Below are 22,324 nucleotides of genomic sequence, written 5' to 3' on the forward strand. Positions count from 1 at the left end.
TCATGAAGTTCAGTAAGTTCTCCTAGATCTAGTCCTGAAGATGATGTTTACTTGTGATATAATCGTACCTTAGTTTATACCGAGGCTGGCCCAATAATACTGTGATACATTCCTTGAATCTTTTTGTGTTGTGTTTCAAAAGAGATTCTATAAAGATATAACACATATAGGCCTATGCTGTAAACTTGAATATCGCCTAATATAGGAGACTTGGGTCGATGGCCTTCTCAATGACGCCAGGAATCTGCTTCTGAATGGAGTCAGACTGCCCTCATGTGGACGCTTTATGTAACAGCACAAAGAAAAAACATCCAAATCTGACCCTAGCTACAAATATTGGATTTTAGATTTTCGAGACACAGATTTGGATGGTCCCTGATTTTAGCAGCTATTAGGGCAACAGTTGATTATAGTTATATTTATTATGAGTAGTCTTATCATAAATAGGCTAGGAATATGTCTTACCATTTCCCCATCTTACATTTTAATAGTAACTTATAAGCAATACGTTTGATAAGTGTAGGCTTTTAATATAGCCCAATAAGTGTATTCCTATATCTTCAAAATTATGTTAGTTAATTATTGGAGTGCTCAATAATCTTTGTAAACTAGTATGTGTATCGGTATGCTGAACGACCAAGCTCACTTGTGTAGGTATAAGCAGGTTATAAAGACCATGGAAGCATACACAGTATAATATCCACAGTTGTTACCACTAACTGACTGCTGGCAAAATAAGTGACACTTGGTAGATGTTTGTCTTGGGGTATGATTCACGGCTTCACTGATCCAATGCAGAATAAATTACAAACTTCTGGTCGCATTCAGGCCCTCAACAACCTGGCCCCCACTCACCTCCGGTCTCCTGGCCTCCACCCCTTCTCTGGCCCCCACATCGTCCTCAGCCAGCCGACTATCTGCTCTGCTCCTTCAGCTCACTGCCATGGGTGGACCGCTCAACTAACCCAGGATATGGAACACTCACAACACACATCTGCAAACCAGACTCTGTCAATGCTTTTAACCCTCTTATCCCAAAACATATCCGTCCAAATTGGTCTAGCCTACCCAATTTGAGAAATGTTTTGGGACAAGAGAGTTAAAAACATTGTCAGAGTCTGGTTGTAGATGTGTGATGTGGAGTGTTCCAGATGTGACAAATTTTTGGTTTTCTTTAACAAATCAACCCCTTTATGTCATATTATCTTATCTTAACAAATCTACCTCTTTGATGAAAGCTATGCTTTGAAATAAGTTGTACAAAAGTGTGCCATTCTCCAATTGGTGTCAAACTAGGCACCGTGAGGGCCTGATGTAGGCCTGTACTGTTTTATTTGTGGCAAAAAATAAAAGGAGAATGGCCCTTTAAGGGTGACGTCATATTTTGTCGCCGGAAACGTTCAGCATGTAGCGGGTTTGCAGCTGTCTTGTAGAAGAGATCCAAAGGTAAATGGACCATAACACACAACACATCTACAGAGAGGGCTGTGAATGAAGTCCTTATTCTGCTCGCATAGCATTCATTTAAAGCATCCATAACCCGCTACATACTGTACCTTCCACACCGCTGCCCTGGTGCTGTGTGCGGAGCCCTGCTCTAGTCCCCACTTATGGTCTGCTCGCTGTATTCGTAACGTTTTTGCCCACCTCGGTGTTCCTATGTCTTCGTTTAGGTGACGATGTGACCAGAGACTGCCGCTACATTGGGTTTTCTTGCTCTCCGGTGGAGAGGCTGTCGGCAGGTTCGAGTCTCAGGAGGGAACCGAGCGGTGGTGGCCAGGATGGACGACTGGACCCCGAACCCCCGAGCGAAGCCCTTCATCCCCCGCCAGCAACGAAGCCTTTACTTAGCCTGGAAATACAAACTAACCAACAAGCGAGCGATCCGCCGCTTCTGTCAGGTAGGAGGGACATGCATCAGCCTCTGGACTCCCCCATCATGGTTCTGCAGCACGCTCCAACTGTTGGTTCACGTTATGATGCACACATGTGTTGCTGATCTATATTTCCATAACCACACATTCTTAATCCTGCAATGTGTCTCCCTTTGCAGGCTGGTGCAGTCTTGTTTCTGCTCATCACTGTGATTGTCAACATCAAGCTGATTCTGGACACCAGAAGAGCAGCCAATGAGGAGGAGGCAGCGCTGGCGTATGGTGAGCAGCAGATGTTCAGTTAGTACCCCTGCAGATCCTTCATCTCACTACACAGTCATGCTTCTTCTTCTGTGAGGGTTGCTAAACGTCCCCTCATCTAAAGTGGTCCGCACACGGTCCTGGCATAAAGTGTGTGATGTTTGGACGCTGGCCTGGTCTTTCAGAGGACGCGTTGCCAAACATGGAGACACCGCGCAGACCTGTTGGTGGACGCAAGCTCCTGGACATCGAGGTGTACTCCAGCCGCTCCAAGGTGTATGTGGCCGTGGACGGAACCACTGTGAGTACGACTGACCCCATCGACTCGGCCTCAGAGCTTCTGGGCCCTTTTTTATTTCAGAAGCCGAAAAGGAATATTACAACATTACTGCACAAACTACTTGGCTGATGGCATCGGCTGTGTGTCAATAGTTGGTGCAAATGACAAAAGCGTAACATATGGTTCATATTAGTGCTGCATGATTAATCGAAACACAATCGCTTTCGCAAAATCAGCCTTGTATAACCGCAAAAGGTGGTAAATGTGTATTTTCTTATTATATTTATTTTATTTAGTTGTACAATTGAGAAAACCTAACAAGTTTGCACAGCAGAAATGCCTATTTTGCAAAAGTTTTTTTTTAAATTTATTTAATTTTGTAAAATATTGTTATTTTGAAAAAAGTACTGTACACTTTTTTTAGTTTTTGTATGTTTTATGCTAGTTTATGTTTGAGTTGAAGAAGAAACATTTTAGAAATATCATTAATCATGTGCATTTTCCTTGATAACCAAGCAAGTAGATTCGCGACACCATTTGTTTATTATATCGAAATCGCAATATTGTCCACAATAATCGCAATATGACTTTTGCACCAAATCGTGCAGCCCTCGTTCATATGTTGTGTAAAGGCCTTGTTCATGGATGAGTCCTTTCCCCCAAAGACTCGTAGTGGATACAGATCATTGATGAGGGCCCAAGCAACAGGTGGTCACTTTGGGGCATGTTTGTCGGACTGTAGTTCATACAACAAAAAGAGACGGAGGAACTCTGCCTCCTCTTCTAGGTGCTGGAGGACGACATGCGAGAGCAAGGCAGAGGCATCCACGTGATCGTTCTCAACCAGGCGACTGTAAGTGTCTCTGTTGAGTGTCAATGTGTGAGCATTATGGCCCAGGCGTTTTCAGAAGGACCTATGAAGGCATGATTTCTGTGTGTATCCCAGGGACATGTGATGGCCAAGAGGATATTTGACACCTACTCCCCCCATGAGGACGAGGCCATGATCCTCTTCCTCAACATGGTGACAAGAGGCCGCGTCCTCATCTTCACCATCAAGGTCGGCCATCCACCTTATTTGTATTTATTTTCTAACAATTGTATTTGTTGATCCCTTTTTAAAAATGATGATATTTGTATCATAACATACAGTTTATAATACATGAGCATTTGCAACTACAAAAATGCCATGGACAAATAGATTTTGACAAAAAAGCGAAACTGGGTGAACCAACGTGTGGTCTGGACTGCAGGGTGGAACACATCCGTAGCACCACGGCCGTTCTGAGCTTCAGTGTGGGACCTCAAGGTCTCACACGGTGCTCTCCGATAAGCCGGGCCGCGTGGGGGCTCTACATAGAAGGGACAGAAAACAGCTCTCACCAAAAAAAGAAAGTCAGGGTCTCTTTGCAATATTATTATTATAATCTGCTAATGACGTATTTTCCATGTCTACATGTCGAGTCATTTTTATTGATTGTACAAAAGTATGTGTGTATACGCAGACATTTATTTGGTAGAGATTGTTGCGTTTTACTGAATTTTGGGTTGGGGTTAAAAAAAAAACAGTAACATGATTGACGTGTGTGTGTGTGTGTGTGTGTGTGTGTGTGTGTGTGTGTGCGTGTGCGTGTGCGTGTGCGTGCGTGCGTGCGTGCATAGGACGAGGGTACGTTCCACCTGAAGGACTCTGCTAAGAACCTCCTGAAGAGCCTGGGGAGCGAGGTGTCTCTCAGCCTGAGCTGGAGGGACATGTGGACCCTGGTGGTGAAGAAAGGAGGTGAAGGGAGGGCCTGTACGCCTCAGCCTCTCGTGTGGAGGAGTGTCTGTGTTTTAGGATGCGTGTGTGCTTCAGTTGGTGTCCTAGCTACCTTTTTGTGGGTCCAGGTCAGGTATACGGAGAGAAGCACTCCAAGTCCCCAGCGTTGTCCACCTGGGGCGACCCCGTGCTGCTGAAGACCGAGGTGCAGCTCACCGCCTCTGAAGGTGCGTCTGAATACGTCTGTCTGACTGTCTGTCTGTATATAAGGTACCAAAGGATACTTCATGCTAAAAGCAAGTTTGGTGAAGTGCGTACATTAAGTGCCAGGACTTACGACACACAATAAGTGCGTTGGAGGGGTGGGAGGGGGCGGCTATGCAGTCTAGGTGAACTCTGAACAAGGCTTCTTGGGTGTCAGGGCCAGCCATACACAACCAGACAGTGTGTGGTGGACTGTGGTTCACTGTGGTTGACTGGTTGACCGCGGTTCACTGTGGTTGACGGTGGTTGACTGGTTGACTGTGGTTCACTGTGGTTCACTGTGGTTGACTGGTTGACTGGTTGACTGTGGTTCACTGTGGTTGACGGTGGTTGACTGGTTGACTGTGGTTGACGGTGGTTGACGGTGGTTGACGGTGGTTGACTGGTTGACGGTGGTTGACGGTGGTTGACTGGTTGACGGTGGTTGACTGGTTGACTGGGGTTCACTGTGGTTGACTGGTTCACTGTGGTTCACTGTGGTTGACGGTGGTTGACTGGTTGACTGTGGTTGACGGTGGCTGACTGGTTGACTGTGGTTCACTGTGGTTGACGGTGGTTGACTGGTTGACTGTGGTTGACTGTGGTTGACGGTGGTTGACGGTGGTTGACGGTGGTTGACTGGTTGACTGTGGTTCACTGTGGTTGACGGTGGTTGACTGGTTGACTGTGGTTGACGGTGGTTGACGGTGGTTGACGGTGGTTGACTGGTTGACTGTGGTTCACTGTGGTTGACTGGTTGACTGTGGTTCACTGTGGTTGACGGTGGTTGACTGGTTGACGGTGGTTCACTGTGGTTCACTGTGGTTGACCGCGGTTCACTGTGGTTGACTGGTTGACTGTGGTTCACTGTGGTTGACGGTGGTTGACTGGTTGACTGGTTGACTGGTTGACGGTGGTTGACTGGTTGACTGGTTGACGGTGGTTGACGGTGGTTGACGGTGGTTGACTGGTTGACTGGTTGACTGTGGTTCACCGTGGTTGACTGGTTGACTGTGGTTCACTGTGGTTGACGGTGGTTGACTGGGGTTCACCGTGCCCCCCGTCCCCCCAGAGGCAGAGTGCCGCTGGGCCGACACGGAGCTGAACCGTCGCAGGAAGCTGTTCTGCAGTAAGGTGGAGGGCTACGGCAGCATCTGCAGCTGCAAGGACCCGGCGCCCATCGAGTTCACCCCCGACACCGTAAGCCTCCCGCGCTCTGCCGCTCCGTTCGTTAAGGCACTTCAGGACTGTTGTTGTTGTGGTTGATAGAATAGTGGGGCCTTTGAATCGATTTCGTAACAGGCTTCTCATAGACCCTGTATAGCCTTGTATTACGTTTTTACTGTCTAGTACATCAGGGATACAACTTGTGTTCATTATGTAATAGTAAGTGATTGTGTTAATCTTTTTGTATTTTCATAATGGGAGTCACATGAATAACGCACCTTGCAAGGAATGTTGTGCATACACAGCTTGCTAGTGATGTCATTGTTTGGTGTGAGACCTTTTCTTTCTTTCTGTTGTTCTTCAGCTGCCCATCAACAATGTCTTCGATGTCCCCGTCGCAGTGATTGCTGGGAACAGACCCAACTATCTCTACAGGTAAGACTAGAGTAATATAATACAATCATTATTGCTGCTCTCCCTGGTCGTAATCCTCTAACAACTGTAATCCCCGCGAATATAGACTAGACTAATTGGCTAATATACACTTTTCTTATGATCTGTAATCAAGCCACCTAATGGTGGCGCATTAGGTAAGCTACATTGTTTGGGGTGAAACTATTCTTTTTTTTAACAGACACAGATACCTTGCAACCCCATAAAGTGGTTGTATATTCAACCGTTTTGTGCGAAGGCTTGACCCCTACATGTAATCCCTTGACACTATCCTGCCAATCATACAGAAATCCTTAGATATCAAAATCCCAGAATTTCAAAGGCTTTTCACACTCATTTATTTGTTTTGTTGCAACACAACAAGACTAACTTAACCTCTAACTTCTAGTTTGATATTCTAGTTTAACTGTGCGATTGTTTCCTCTGAATTCTTCCAGAATGCTGCGATCTCTTCTGTCAGCTCATGGTGTCAATCCACAGATGATCACCGTCTTCATCGATGGATATTATGAAGTAATCCTCCATACTGTATTCCTCATTATCCTGTGCAAGCCTTAGATGGACATTATATATATACATTTCTTTCTTTCTTTAACATGTATATATCTCAGAGGCGTGCAGTGACTTGTGTTACCCGGCAGAGGCACTAGGGGGCGATGTTGTGCTGTGCTACATGGTTAAAACCTGAGCAGGATCATGCGATTAATGGTTCTTCACATTTTATCTTTTAAAACTATGACTTTCTCTTTTTATATTTAATAAACTGGTAATATTTGCATGTAATGACCTCAACCACAGCAGAGAAGCTTCTGGGAGCCTCGTTAAAGTGTGTGTGTGTGTGTGTGTGTGTGTGTGTGTGTGTGTGTGTGTGTGTGTGTGTGTGTGTGTGTGTGTGTGTGTGTGTGTGTGTGTGTGTGTGTGTGTCTCAGGAGCCCATGGATGTGGTGGAGCTGTTTGGCCTGAAAGGAGTCCAGCACACGCCCATCAGCATCAAGAACGCCAGAGTGTCCCAGGTATGATGCACACGTACACACGTTCAACCCAAGGCTGTTGTGCTTCCGTTCCATTTTGTTTAGTCTTTTATTTTGACTTTTGTCATCAAATGTATCCCCTTTTGTAAATTGCTTAGAGATCGTCTCCAAAATGACATCAGAGTAACCTTATTTTTTTGCCGTGACAACGCAGCACTACAAGGCGAGCCTGACAGCTACCTTCAACCTGCACCCGGTGAGTAGTCAACAAGAGGATAGTCATCACATTGACTACCAACATGTTTGAGGTGCTTACTTATTACGGTGATTTCATAAGGGAGATGTTTAGCCATAGGGGCTTCTCCTAATGTCTGCATCTGTCGACATTATTTTATTTATTATCCCCGGTGGCTCTGATCTATTCCCTACCAGGTAACCCTTTACAACAAGATGTTTTAACAGTAATTAACATTAGTTCATGCAGTATTAGATTATTGATAAACTGTTAGTTAGTTAACTAATGGATTTATGTGGTTTAATGTTTATAAATGGTGGTCATGTTATTTTAAAAGGTATTTTTACATTATTAGGGTGTTGGGGTTAACTGTATTAAATAATCTGGTTATGTTTACTAAGGAATTAATTTATACATTAGTAAATAATTGCTAGACCATAGTCATTAAACTCTGAGTTCGAGCATGTTAATGCATTCGCTTATACTAATCCATGGTTCACTAATGTAAAGTGTATCTAATCTACGATAGCGTTGTAATCCTCCGTTTTGTCCAATCAGGACGTGAGCTTTGCCATCGTCCTTGAAGAGGACCTGGACATCTCCATCGACTTCTTCAGGTAGGCTGCTCAAACACAACACTGCTGCTCCATTACTGACGCGGGAACACGGCTCACTTGATAAGCTGCTCCCAAGAGACAAGTTTCATCAGGTGCTTTTCACATTAAAGGTATCATAGGTCATTTAGCTGTTCCCAAGAGACAAGTTTCATCAGGTGCTTTTCACATTAAAGGCATTATAGGACATTTGTTTAATAGCCAAAATGGGACAAACATAAAAAAACTTTTTGAATTTTCTTCGTCAGCGTCTCTGCAACAATATGGGTTAGGCAGCCCTAATGGATTTTGATTGGTTCTGCAAGGCACGTTGCCATGCAGCACTCGCCTAAATAGATGTTTTAAATGTCTTCTTTATAGTCATTTTCTCTGCCGTCTGTGTTTTTAGCCTGAACGGATTTACCTAAGTTAAGTTGTAGTTAAATATTCAGACATAATTTCCGAATGACATTCACGAGTCACCACTAGATGGCAGTATCTCTGCAGGGATCGCAGCCTCCTGAGAACCTGTTGTCTTTTGTTGCGCGGCCATTGCTTTGAAATGTATTTGCAGCCCCTCCGTGTGCCAAGCCCCCATCCCTCTTATAAACATCAACATTAAAAAGCACAGAAGCCCTGCCAGCTGTCACCTGACTCATTCGTGAGGCCATTTACCTCAGTAAACATTCTCTGTGAAATTCGTTTTTTGGCATTCAATTTTAATGCACAGCGAAAGACCAAAGCTTGACCCGTGAAGAGAAGGGCTTGCTAGATATACATCTTTTTAATGTTCATCGCTGCAGACAGCTTTTTTTTATGCAGGAGAGTTCCCTTTTAACTAAAACAGTGGGATGTTCTGTTTTTGCCCTAACCAATATACCCAGATACCCGTCACTCTAAAGCCACCCGCGCAGTGGACGCATGCACACAGAAACACACACGATTATTTATTGGAATATTCTGAATACGTATTGATGAAAATGTTTGTGTTGCGAAACGTATACTTTTTGTGAATAATTTATCTTAGATAGTTAAATCTTTTCAAAGAAGTGCATAAATCATAGACTGCCATATAGTAGCAAAGTGATTTTATAATGTTTTAAAGAACTACTCATTGCATGTCATCTCTCAACGGTTTACCTTTTGCTTTGGTAAGTGACTCGTATCTGACTCAAGAATCAACTGATTCTGCCCTGAAAGGCTGCATAAAAGCACGATTACGTCAACAACAGAACATGCATGAACTGCAATCATGCATGAAGAACAGAAAAAAAAATATTTGTGAAGTGGCGAGGTTGGTGTTCTTCTCTGGGGTTAACAGTCAGAGAGCTGTGGAGATGAACGCTGCAGAGGGAACAGCTTCAGCTCTATTAACAGATGAGCCAGCAGCAGATCTCTCTGATGGTTCATTGTGTCTGCATCGCCAGCGATGGATCAGATCTAGAACCACATATGAAAGTGTCCATAATGTGATTTAAAAAATAAATAATTGATAACCCCTGACTTGCGCTGTATAGTGCACATTTGTGCACAACACATCTTTGTACTATGATAAATACTTGTTAATAAAATTTCTCCCATTTGCAGCTCTGTCTGAACACTGTTTTATCTCTCTGTAGTTTTCTGAGCCAGACGGTTCATCTGCTGAACGAGGACGACAGCCTCTACTGCATCTCTGCCTGGAACGACCAGGTGAGGGTGAGAGGGGGGGGGGGTGCTACTGCATCTCTGCCTGGAACGACCAGGTGAGGGTGAGAGGGGGGGGGGGTGCTGGGGGCACAAGCTCCCCTACTGTAGTGAATAAAACAAAAGCATCTTTACATTTCTAATTTCATCTTTATTTATTCATGTGTCTTTGATGTTGGATGCGTCTCTGCAAGAGAGACCTGATACATTCACCTTCTTTATTCACTTGTTCTTCTTGAGAAGCAGAGACAGTGGGAGGGATCTAGGCTGGTACCAATATGCAAAACAACTATCCAGTTTTCGGTGTACTTTTCCTGATACTTTAGCCGGTAAAGTGGCAGTAATTGTACACCGAGTTGTGTTCTCCACAAAGCTGTACGAGGGCTGACCCGGCACTAAGGAGGGTCCTCCTCCTGCCCCCGGTCCCGGGGCAGGTCCCGGGACCGGGGGCAGGAGGAGGACCCTCCTTATCGGGTTCCCCTCTGACACAGGAGCCCTGCTGTCCGCTGGCGGTCTGGTCCCTTCTGGACCAACCATATACCGCTCCCATATCATCGCTAGAATGTAGAAATACATCCCTCTCACATGTAGACTCCCACCCCAGACGGTGCCGTGTGAATAAATAATACAAATGATATTTTCATTATGAAAAAAATAATTTTTCCTGTAAATATTTGGAGAAATACATAGGAGTGGAAGGTAAAGAAGGTTGACCCTTTGATAGGGGCTCGTCTATAGCGCCTTCCTTTGAATGTTAGGGTTGGCTATTGTGAAGACAATGGGTTTTATTCAGATTATTTTCCTCTTCTTTTTACCCCCCGGCCCTATCCTATTAATCTTTGTCGTCTCGTCCCTACTTTTCTCTCCTCCGCCACTTCAATGACTTCAGAGGCGAGCTGAGATGTTGATCACCCGCTGTGATCTCCATGCAGCAGGTTCTGGATCTGACTAGGGCTGCTCGGTTATGGAAAAAATCATAATCACGATTATTCAAACTATTATTTTTTGAGTTTGAAAACATGATGTATTTATTCAGCATGTCTCTCTCAAAGCACTTTAACTGAGAACTTTGAAATTTCGCCTTTAAAAAATACACAAAATGTTCCAAAAGAAAATGTGGAAATTTAAAATAATGTGCAGATATGTATCCAGTTGTTCTAAAAAACCTAAAAAAAAATAATAATAAAAAAATGATAATCGAATCCTAGATTATGTTAATTTTGTGATAGTTTGACGCTAAAATCGAAACGGAGATGGAAATCGGATGAAAGGCCCAGCCTAGTTCTGACCCTCCGGTTGTCCGCGTTGGTCTGCAGGGCTACGAGCACACGGCGGAGGACCCCGCGCTGCTCTACAGGGTGGAGAGCATGCCGGGCCTGGGCTGGGTGCTGAAGAAGAGCCTCTACAAGGACGAGCTGGAGCCCAAGTGGCCCACCCCCGAGAAGGTAATCCCCCGTCAGGGACAGCTCATCCTACCGAGTCCATTCAGAGGCTTGTCTGGGCTTCTGTCTTAGCCGGACGTCAACCCTTCTAAAACGACTGAATGTTGAATGTTTTAGGTTTGTGAAAATGGTGGAACCATCGACGCATTCTTCGTTTTACAATTCTCCTTTCATTGGATGGTGGCATTTCCAGCACATATTTGAAAGAAACAGACATTGCGTTCACTGAATGTGATCGGACATTTATACAGCAGGTTTTGAACAAAGGCAGTGAACGATATTCTAAATGGGCGGTTTTCAGAAAGGTGTACAGTGTTACGATGCGTTGGGTCATCAAACGTGTTCCGTATCGCTGCAATTAAGTGCTCCGTTACCTGGAGCCCAGGGGAGCAATCCGACCGTGTTCTACCCCACCCCTCAATCGCAGGCTATTTTTATCTTTTGTATTTTTCCAAGTTCAATATCGGGTTCTCCAGGTGCTGACGTTGAGCTGTGATGTTAGAAATGCCCTAGATATCAGCCAGCTATAAGCTAGGGAATGTTGTTATAAATTAAAAGTGTTGCAGCAGAACTGAAATTAGTGGACCATATCAGAAATAATAAAACCAAATCCGCACAGGCTCACAATCTGCATTTACATTCAATCAAAGGCCCTCGCTGTGTAGATGAGCTGTCACCGGCTCGGCATTTGAAAACGATGCAAGCTGCCTTTTGGGTAAAAAGAATGAGGTAAAAGCTCATCACTAAGCAGGATCTCTCTCTCTCTCTCTCTCTCTCTCTCTCTCTCTCTCTCTCTCTCTCTCTCTCTCTCTCTCTCTCTCTCTCTCTCTCTCTCTCTCTCTCTCTCTCTCTCTCTCTCTCTCTCTCTCTCTCTCTCTCTCTCTCTCTCTCTCTCTCTCTCTCTCTCTCTCTCTCTCTCTCTCTCTCTCTCTCTCTCTCTCTCTCTCTCTCTCTCTCTCTCTCTCTCTCTCTCTCTCTCTCTCCCTCCCTCCCCCCCCCCCCCGAGGCAACAGACATGAGCGTCCAGACATGAACGGTAACAGAGGCGTGTCAAGCTGTGGTTATTGGTTTGCATTTGCCGCCAGCCATGATGGTGGGGGTGGGTGTGGCCTCTGCCAGAGAGCGTCACACATCTCTACCGTACCGAAAGTCCTGTGCTAGAGGTCGACCGATAGAGGTGATTAATTAAACACTTGTGGTACTCGGGCATTATCGTACATTTCAACTTAATAATCAATGGATCCATAAGGGCCTGTGTTTGTGCCCCCCAGCTGTGGGACATGTGGATGTTACGACCGTATAAGGGCCTGTGCTTGTGCCCCCCCAGCTGTGGGACTGGGACATGTGGATGTTACGACCGTATAAGGGCCTGTGCTTGTGCCCCCCCAGCTGTGGGACTGGGACATGTGGATGTTACGACCGTATAAGGGCCTCTGCTTGTGCCCCCCAGCTGTGGGACTGGGACATGTGGATGCGGATGCCGGAGCAGAGGAAGGGGCGGGAGTGTGTCATCCCCGACGTGTCGCGCTCGTACCACTTCGGCATCATCGGCCTGAACATGAACGGATACTTTCACGTAAAGACTGCCTAGCAACACACTATGTATTGTATATGTATTGGCCCCCCCATTGGCCCCCCCCATTGGCCCGTGGATCCCCGTCCTGCTGACCCACCTGTTGCTCCGCCTCCTTCGTTTTGCAGGAGGTTTATTTCAAGAAACACAAGTTCAACACGGTGCCCAACGTTCAGCTGAAGGACGTTGAAGGGTGAGTGTGTGTGTGTGTGTGTGTGCACTAGGGTTCAGGGTTCAGCCTTTACACATCGCTCTTTATAACTGTCAGGAAAGGTTGTTGTGGAGGTGGTGGAGGCTAACGCGGGTTTGTGTTCTTTGTTTGTTCAGCTTGAAGCAGGACGCGTACGAAGTGGAGATCCAGAGTCTGCTGAAGTAAGCCTTTCAAATGCAGACCATCCCAACACTAACTAGTTCTAATGCAGACCATCCCAACACTAACTAGTTCTAATGCAGACCATCCCAACACTAACTAGTTCTAATGCAGACCATCCCAACACTAACTAGTTCTAATGCAGACCATCCCAACACTAACTAGTTCTAATGCAGACCATCCCAACACTAACTAGTTCTAATGCAGACCATCCCAACACTAACTAGTTCTAATGCAGATCATCCCAACACTAACTAGTTCTAATGCAGACCATCCCAACACTAACTAGTTCTAATGCAGATCATCCCAACACTAACTAGTTCTAATGCAGATCATTCCAACGCTAACTAGTTCTAATGCAGATCATTCCAACACTAACTATATCTAATGCAGATCATCCTAACACTAACTAGTTATAATACAGATAACCCCAACACTAACCCTAGTCACGTCTTTGCTGTAACCTCATGTTTCATTTTTGTTTTGTTTTTGGTGACAAAGAGAAATACAAGTACAATCGGACCCAAGACTAATGTACAATAAATGAAATAATGAAGTGGATAGTGTTTGAACCAGGACATCAGGTCCACCCTCAGCCCTGTAGCAGATAGAATACTGTCTCTAAGTGGATCCCTGCGTGTTCCCCCAGCGAGGCGGAGCTGCTGGACCACAACAGGAACCCGTGTGAGGACGCCTTCGTCCCCGACACCGAGGGCAAGACCTACATCATGTACATCAAGATGGACACGGAGACGGACACAGACACCTGGACGGAGCTCGCCAAGGTAGGCCCGCCTCCTCGCCGCAGGACGCCACAAAGACAGGGAGCCAAGACAGGGTGTCCCGCGCATCCTTAAAAAGTCTTGAGTCTTAAATTCATGTTTCTAAATTTAAGGCCTTAAAAAGTCTTAAATTCGTTACATATGTCATATGCTGGTCTTAAATACTGTAACTCAAGGTCTTAAATTTGTCGGGGCAGGACTATTTTATTTTTATTTTTTGTAGAGAGGCTTCTTCCTTGCTAGCTGCATATATAAACGATTATCTGCGTGCTTGCTAGCTAGTCTGTGACAATGGGTAGGTGCAAATTCAAGGACAGTTGGCTGGAAGACGTCCGTTTCCGAAGTTGGTTCGCGTCTGTTGCCAACCCCCACCATCGCGTGTTTTTGGTCTTAAATTTCATTCAAGGTGGTATTAAAAAGGTCTTAAAAAGCCTAAAATTTGACTTGCTGAAACCTGCAGATACCCTGGAAGAGCAGGAAGTCACTGCAACGTCTCCCCAGTTTGTTTTACGTCTTTCTGTTGCCAATATCAACGCAAAGAAAAACGGATGAGTAAACATTTTAACGTTGGATGATTACCCAACCTTTATAAACAGCCGTGCTGGAGTGTATACCCCTCAAAGGGAGTCAGAGGTCAATGGGTGAGTGAAGAGGTGAGTCAAGAGGTGGGCGGTCTGGGACCTGAGGGCTGATGAGCCGGCTGCCTTCCCCCTCAGTGCCTCCACGTGTGGGACCTGGACGTGAGGGGGAACCACCGCGGCCTCTGGCGTCTCTTCAGGAAGAGGAACCACGTGCTGGTGGTCGCCTTCCCCGTCTCCCCGTACTCGTAAGCAGCGCCGCCGGACACAACGCTGAAAAACACATTCAATGGCAATGTCTGTCTAAGATCCTCGACAAGAGCTAAAGTCTCTCTGTCTCTGTCTCTCTCCGTCTCTCTCGCTCTCTCTCTTTGTCTGTCTGTCTGTCCCTTTCTCTGTCTCTGTCTCTCTCTCTGTGTCTCTGTCTGTCTGTCTGTCTGTCTGTCTGTGTCTGTCTGTCTGTCCGTCCCTCTCTGTCCCTCTCTGTGTCTGTCTGTCTCTCTTTCTGTGTGTCTGTCTCTCTCTCTGTGTGTCTGTCTCTCTCTCTGTCTGTCTGTCTGTCTGTCTCTCTCTCTGTGTGTCTGTCTGTCTGTCTGTCTGTGTCTGTCTGTCTGTGTCTGTCTGTCTGTCCGTCCCTCTCTGTGTCTGTCTGTCTGTCTGTCTGTCTGTCTGTCGCTGTCTCTCTCTCTGTGTCGCTGTCTCTCTCTGTGTGTCTGTCTCTCTCTCTGTGTGTCTGTCTCTCTCTCTGTGTCGCTGTCTCTCTCTCTGTGTGTCTGTCTCTCTCTCTGTCTGTCTGTCTGTCTGTCTGTGTCGCTGTCTCTCTCTCTGTGTCGCTGTCTCTCTCTCTGTGTGTCTGTCTCTCTCTCTGTGTGTCTGTCTGTCTGTCTGTCTGACTGTCCCTCTCTGTGTCTGTCTTTCTGTCTGTCTGTCTGTCTGTCTGTCTGTGTCGCTGTCTCTCTCTCTGTGTCGCTGTCTCTCTCTCTCTGTGTGTCTGTCTCTCTCTCTGTGTGTCTGTCTGTCTGTCTCTTCTAATCCGTTAGTGTCAAGAAGCCAGCGAGCGTCACTCCCATCCACCTGGAGCCTCCGCCCAAAGAAGAGGGCGCGGCCGTGGAGCAGATGTGAGGCCAGCGCCCCCCCGCCCAGACGCCCGCACGCAGCGCTCCACCGAGGGGCCCCCAGCGCGCCACCGAGGGGCCCCCAGCCTTTACCAACACAGGCCTTAACAACTTATCAACCCCCCCTGCTCAGAACCCCCCCCCCCCAGTGTCCCTGCGTGGCTCCGACAGACCCTTGGCCGCCACCAGGGGGCCGGGGGGGCTCCTGTCACCCGATGGACGCCTTGACCAACGCCCACCGCTCGGTCCACACCAGGGGGTCGTAGGGGCCGCGAGGCGTGCGCCCGTGAAAGGGTATCGGTTAACATTTCCGGGACTTCTGAGGGCGCCGGCGGGGGGGGGGGGGGGGCAGGGGGGCGGGCTGACGTGCAGCGCGCCCTTCTGCCATCGACTGATGGGTAGGAAAGGGCAGAGGAGAGGACACACACCCACAGCCCCCCACCTCTCACCCCCCCCCCCCCCCCCTCCCCTTGGCTCCAGCCCCCCCTGTGTGACGCACTGTCCTGCGTGTGACTTCTTGCCGTTATTTTAAAGGTTTCCTTCCCCTTGTCTCTGTGGACCGCGTCGAGTCCAGTCTGTACATAGGGTTTAAATTATCTCTATTTATTTTACTCGTATCTATCCATATCTACTTCATTTTTTATTGACTACTTGAGATCCGTACATTTTTAAAGAATGTTTACAGAAATGAAATAATGTATAGACATGCAGATATATTTTTCATAGGGGGGGGGGGGGGAGGTGGGGAGATTAAACATGACACAGATTGCCATTTTGCGGTTCACCAGATTTCCCAGCGCAGGGCGTTTGCAGTGATGGTACCGGGTTGGTACGGCCTCGTGGGCTAAACCATTCAGAGAGCGGGAGAGGGAGACCCCGTACTGGGCGGGAGACTGACCCGGGGGGGGGGTTCTGGTACATGGTACCGCCCATGTTTCCTTTGTTCCTAAGGCAACGCTTTGACGTGTTCTTTTTGTTCCCCATATCTATTCTGTGAAGTTGCATTGCTTAAATGTTAACAAAAGAACACGTCAAGTTGGACTCGGTATTAAGCGACCGATTAGGACGTTGAATTGAGTATTGAAGCTGAGGATGATTGTCAGAAAAATAATACAAACCAGACACTTTCAAAGCCAACAATTTGGCTCAGCTTTCTACCTGGCCTATTTCTGCACAAAGGATGTAGGCCGGCTGTTCAGGAATGGGAAGGCATTGTTATGGGTAGGGGGGGTGGATAACAGCCAATAAGGACAGAGAGGCTGAACATGAGCAGCGCTAGATAATCTGGTGTGATAATGGCTCCTGTGGTTCTGCCCTCTCCACTCCACGTGTCGTGGATTCCGTTCAGAGGGCCGGTTCAGCCTCCGTCAGCTCCAGCCCGTCTGAAATTACTTTACAAACCGTCGCGCACGTCTCCACTGTCACGCGACTGATTGGAGTGACTGAATTTCTTCATATTATGTTTATTTCTATTATTTTGAGGAGCGTTAAGATCAGTATGTTTTAACTGCCCTCGTGCGTAACACTGAAGACTACGGTGGGTTGGTACGACATTATGTTAATGGGCCCTTTTGTGAAATTAATTGATTTTGGGTTTGAGTTTAATTGTTTTTATTAACGAGTTTGGCCACTTAATCTCTGAGTGCTATTAGGTTTGATAAGGACTGTCGCTAAGTGGGCCCGGGCAGACCTTAGTGTGGTTAGATGTGATAACGCAACAGAGCGTTGGCGCGTCTTAGAAAATCAAAGCAGTCCATGGAAGACAACTTGACATGGATGCGAGTTCCAATATCTTCTACCGTGAAAAATAAAAGATTTTTTGAATATCTTGCAGTGGTGCTCTTTCCTTTAGACTTTATTATCTTGAATGTTATTCATGATATAGGCCTAAACTCCGGAACTTTCCGTATTCTTAACTGAGGTGTTCTATTAGTACGGCGTCATGCGAGGCTGCGGATTTCCCCGGAGAGGGCCAGGCAAAGCAACGGTGACGGGAAGCGCATGTGGCTAGGGAAATGGATGCAAATGCCCCCCAGCGCGGAGGATTTCCATAACCACCGTCGAGCCCAGAGTCACCACCTCTCTCCACGCCTGGCCCCCGCTCACCAGGACTCTGGGGCGGGTGGGGGGCCTGAAACACTCGTGATGCTCCAGGAAAACTCCTTCTGGCATTAACATACAGCCTGCTATTCTAATTGGAAATATTCAGACACACTTATTTTGTCTAAGTATTTACTTTTTATTGAATTTTTCCATAGAATATGACTATGGTCAAAAAAAATAAGGATTGTATTTGTATTTGTGACTTAACAATATTAGGAATATGACATTACAAACCTAGGCTAACAGATTTTCTCCATGAAGTGTAGTTGACACTCTATACATTGAGGTTGCTGTTGATTGCTGACTGAACCTTGAAATAACTGTGTGTGTATTTGGTACCAACCAAGTAAACCCTACCCAGAAATGTCTTAGGACTCTGCTCCCCTAACAAATTACCCTCCATCCTATGTGAAGTAACTGAATGCACACAAATACAATATAGACACCCTTCCTTCCACATCCTCACAGCCAGACTGTGTGTGTGTGTGTGTGTGTGTGTGTGTGTGTGTGTGTGTGTGTGTGTGTGTGTGTGTGTGTGTGTGTGCGCGCGCGCGCGCGTGCGTGCCATCAGCCAGCCCTTAAATGCAGTCATTGTGTCAGTCAAGAGCCGCTGGCTCGTACTGGAGCCTAGGTAGTGGGCGCGCGCTGCCTCTTAAACGTCATCTCTGACCTATCGGACACCTTGATGTAGATGGAATATTGATTAGACGAGTTTGAGTGCAGCCCTCCTGAGAGCCCGGGGGGTGGGGGGGGGGGCTATGGTTAAACATGGAGCAGGAGAGCGGCTGGTAGCAGGTGATGACTCCATGATTTAACTCTGGACGTGCTGCAGGTGTATGATGGGAGAGAGACGGGCGACAACAAATGCTTGTAGGTCTCTCTTCCTCCCTCACTCTCACTCTCTCACGTTCACTTCCGGGCCTGGTCAGTCGAGTATGGGCTGGGGAACATGCCTGAACACAGCTCTGTTGTTGGCAATTTGCAAAGTGAATTGTGAGGATTGACTCGTCCAGGAGTGATCCCGACGCCCCAAGGGGATGCGGAGCGATTCATCGGCTCACTGCCCACGACCGGCTCCATCGGTATGCATCCCTGTCTTAAGCACACATGTTAATGATGGGGGCATCGGATACAGCTGACACTTTTATTTTGTTTTTTACATTACACAATCAATTTATATTTAACACAAAAGTGTTTAATATAAATCCAGTAATGTAATGATACATTACTGGACTAACACAGACTCCTGTGATATTATTGTGTATTCAAATTGGAGTTGTTTTTCTATTCTAATGCCTGATGTATGGTACAGACATGTATTTCTTTTAGCTTTTATTGGCAATTATTTATCTTCTTTTATGTCATACGGAAAACTAAAGTCCTTCCACCAAACCCTAATATACAAAATGAAGTTTTAAATACTACGAATAATTCAGCATAAGGTATGAGACTGCATAATTAGCCAGGTATAAAAGGTTGGCTGGAGATTAATTTCAAAACAAAGCAGCTTCAGAGATGCTTCGGGTCCTTTCTTAAAGCGGTGAACCCCAGGACGCTGGTTTCGTCCTCTAGCTTCAGGCTTTGATGGTTTCTCGGTTGTCCAGGTGACAGTAGAGGTAGATTGAAACCACCATCGCTGCAATCTAGAGGACCACCGGATCAAACAGAAATACAGGGTTACTGGAAGCTCATTTACTTTCAGCCTGATAGAAAAATCGTTCTAAAAATGATTCTCCGTGTGAGCCCTCATCATTAACCTTTCAGATGACCTCCTGTTACCCTGCTGTTACCCTGCTCCAAATTCAGAAGTAAGGAAAAAACTCTGCAAGTGCACTGGTGTACCTTAGACAGTACTTCATAGTATGATGATACAGAGTGCGCACTAGTGTACTGCATAGTATTGATTCAGAATGCACACTAGTATACTTCATAGTATTGATGATTCAGAGTGTGCACTAGTCACTGTACTTCATAGTATTGATTCAGTGTGCACACTAGTGTACTTCATAGTATTGATTCAGAGTGCACACTAGTGTACTTCATAGTATTGATGATACAGAGTGTGCACTAGTCACTGTACTTCATGGTATTGATTCAGTGTGCGCACTAGTGTACTTCATAGTATTGATTCAGAGTGCACACTAGTGTACTTCATAGTATTGATGATACAGAGTGTGCACTAGTCACTGTACTTCATGGTATTGATTCAGTGTGCGCACTAGTGTACTTCATAGTATTGATACAGAGTGTGCACTAGTCACTGTACTTCATAGTATTGATTCAGTGTGCACACTAGTGTACCTCATAGTATTGATTCCGTATTGGGTCACCACTGATGTTACCTCCATAGCACCAATCCCAGCCGCTACCCCGCCCACGACGTCAGCGTTGGTCTGCACCAGCTCCAGGAGCTCCTCAAAGCAGCCCTGCAGAGAGCATTGGGGCGGCGTCTTAGGAGCGCGCCAAGGGGTTTCATCCATCACCTCACAACTTGATCTATGATGCATTATGAATGTCAATGTATTGGTTTTCTTTCTTATTAATACCCCCCCCAAAGTGAACTCCCCACAGCCTCTCTCTCTCTCTCTCTCTCTCTCTCTCTCTGTCTCTCTCTCTCTCTCTCTCTCTCTCTCTCTCTCTCTCTCTCTCTCTCTCTCTCTCCCCCTCCCCCCCACCTCCACGTTGTCCTTCAGTGCACGCTGGGGGCTGCAGTAGGTGCCATTCCCCAGGCAGCAGTCCTCGGGCAGGCTGCCGTTGTTGTCGCGTGTGAAGCGGGAGTCCTCAAAGTCTGTGTAGTTGGTGAATCCACAGCACTTCAACTACAGGAGTCAAGGAACACAAACCAGCACGTCATTTTATTTTATTCTGTTTATTATTCATTGTTATTTTCAGTCATCATTGCCCCTGCAGAATTGTAAAAACCTTATCTGGTAGCAATTATTCTGCATTAACATAGACTCTTCTTATACGTTGCCTATGGCAATAGTTCATGTCTGTATTCATTTTATCAACATTGAGAGCTGCAGTCAAAGGGATAAGTGCTTTTTTTTTTAATGTATTCCTAGTTTTCACAGGAAGGCTGTAGAAACACCTTTGTGGTTCACTGATGCACGTGAAAGCCATGGAGCAGTGCAGGTGATGGAACATTTACAGAGGTCGGCTACAGGACGAAATACATTCTTTGTCAATTATAAGCTCAGCTCATCTCAAGGATTTATCAAGTCCATTTAAAAGGTAAATATGACCCCACACTGCTATATCTGAATGTGTTCAGCCAAAGGTATAATTATGGACCCCTTTATTGCCTATTTCCTTACAGAGGATGTATTTTTAAAGAAGAAATTGTTAACAGCAGGCAGAAATATCCACAGCAAAGAATTAATAAACTATCAGTCTTTACATTTGAATCAAAGAGATTATGTATATGTGAGTATGTCCTATATGTCGTAAAGAAAGAGCCTTTATGTTTCATTCACATTGAGTCTTGCAATTTTGATTTGACGTTTAACCTGGCTCCAATGTTCTTCTTGTGTGCAGTGCAGTATGGCACCTGCAGCTACTCTGCATTGCTAGTACACCCCGTTCAGAGATTTGCCGTCATAAGTCACAGACACAGATGTTGTTCAACAGTAATTACGGGTCTGCTCTCTTTCATGGTCAATATGTGATATCTTTACTAGTTTAGTCTACTATCCGTCCCCTGGTACATTTAAAGAGCAGAGCTCTAATTAGTGATATGAGGAACGGCTGTGTTTATACCTAGAGGAGGCTGACAGTCCGGTGAGTGTGCGCCACATGGAGCCTGTTCCAGTCTGTCCTCACCTCTGTCATGGTCGTGTTCCAGATCTTCGTGACCACAGGGTCGTTGCCGTACTGCTCCTTCAGGGCAGGGGTTGCCCATGCTCTCAGGATTCCCTCCGCCTGTTGAAACGCACGCACGCACGCACGCACACACACACACACACACGTGGAAGCGTGTGAGAGAGCAAACTAATATTAACACATGCAAAGAAGAAATCACCAAGACGCATCTGCCCTTCCTTAAATCCAGACTTTCATTAACGTTAAAGTCCCTAATTGCTAACATTACGTAGCTCATGTTAACTCATGTGTAATTCATGTGCTACACATGAATCTCTTTCTGGCATTCATTCCACCACATTGAATCCAGCCTGCCTGTGCGCGTTGACCAACACACTGTAGGCAGCAACAATAGTTCGCTGCTAGGGATTCTCCTGTGCTCGTCAGATCTTGTCAGAACAATGCCCGGATGCGGCCCCATTGTACTCTCCTCTCCTCGTGAGTGCTCGTTAACCGGCCATCACAGGATGAGCTATCACCCGTCCACGCTTTGGGACAGGGAACCCTTTTGGTCGTTGAGATGGGGCTCCTCAGTGCTTGGTGGACCTTCTCGCCCGGCGACTCTTTGTTTGACACACAGGTTGTTTTTTCATTTCTTGCCTCCCCCGACTCCCCCACCCCCCCCCCCCCCCCCCTCCCCCCTCCCCTCCCCCCTCCCCAGCCCTGATTAATAACCCTGCCGTGTGCGACCACACAAAGACCTCCTCGCTTTGAGGGAGGCTCTCTGCTGGGTGTGCACGGGAGTCAAGCTCCTGGCATGTGCATGTGCATGTGCACGTGCACATCTAGTGCACGTGCACATCTAGTGCACGTGCAGTGTGCCTGTATTTACAATGTGTAATAAATTGTGTTTTGCGTAGAGTTGAGTGAGTGTGCGTGTGTGTGCGAGATGCCCAGGGGGATGTAGAGAGACGTAGCACAATTAAAAGTGCCCCCAAGCAGGCCTGGGGGGGGCTCCACTCAGAGGGGTTATTACCA

At 46.4% G+C, this 22,324-nt stretch overlaps 2 protein-coding genes across 4 annotated transcripts in view; one reads left to right on the plus strand and one right to left on the minus strand.

The window, feature by feature from the left end:
* The first annotated feature begins 1,378 nt into the window (after positions 1-1,378).
* Positions 1,379-15,736, plus strand: pomgnt1 (protein O-linked mannose N-acetylglucosaminyltransferase 1 (beta 1,2-)). Of its 3 annotated transcripts, none has more exons than XM_030372311.1 (22): positions 1,379-1,446; positions 1,674-1,901; positions 2,054-2,174; positions 2,321-2,436; positions 3,203-3,268; positions 3,362-3,475; positions 4,078-4,195; positions 4,303-4,401; positions 5,496-5,617; positions 5,949-6,019; positions 6,475-6,550; positions 6,967-7,050; positions 7,223-7,264; positions 7,802-7,860; positions 9,456-9,528; positions 10,839-10,967; positions 12,415-12,540; positions 12,666-12,730; positions 12,865-12,909; positions 13,557-13,692; positions 14,406-14,515; positions 15,308-15,736. In XM_030372311.1, exons 2-22 carry the CDS (start codon positions 1,782-1,784, stop codon positions 15,387-15,389), a joined length of 1,974 nt encoding a protein of 657 aa, XP_030228171.1. In that variant the 5' UTR covers positions 1,379-1,446; positions 1,674-1,781; the 3' UTR covers positions 15,390-15,736. The 3 variants fall into 3 exon arrangements, with proteins under 3 accessions (XP_030228171.1, XP_030228170.1, XP_030228172.1); XM_030372310.1 differs by having other exon boundaries at positions 5,490-5,617; positions 15,308-15,735; XM_030372312.1 differs by having other exon boundaries at positions 2,054-2,156; positions 5,490-5,617; positions 15,308-15,389.
* Positions 15,737-18,615: 2,879 nt separating this feature from the next.
* Positions 18,616-22,324, minus strand: part of LOC115555079 (tetraspanin-1-like) — a 66,944-nt gene continuing 63,235 nt past the window's right edge. The window contains exons 5-8 of the mRNA XM_030371747.1: positions 21,308-21,406; positions 20,161-20,304; positions 19,828-19,911; positions 18,616-19,128 (exon numbers count right to left, since the gene is read on the minus strand). Of these exons, the coding sequence (XP_030227607.1) occupies positions 19,060-19,128; positions 19,828-19,911; positions 20,161-20,304; positions 21,308-21,406 (396 nt within the window). The 3' untranslated portion in view covers positions 18,616-19,059. The remainder of the gene's footprint in view (positions 19,129-19,827; positions 19,912-20,160; positions 20,305-21,307; positions 21,407-22,324) is intronic.

The sequence above is a fragment of the Gadus morhua genome, chromosome 12 (assembly GCF_902167405.1).
Source record: "Gadus morhua chromosome 12, gadMor3.0, whole genome shotgun sequence".
Lineage (NCBI taxonomy): Eukaryota > Metazoa > Chordata > Actinopteri > Gadiformes > Gadidae > Gadus > Gadus morhua.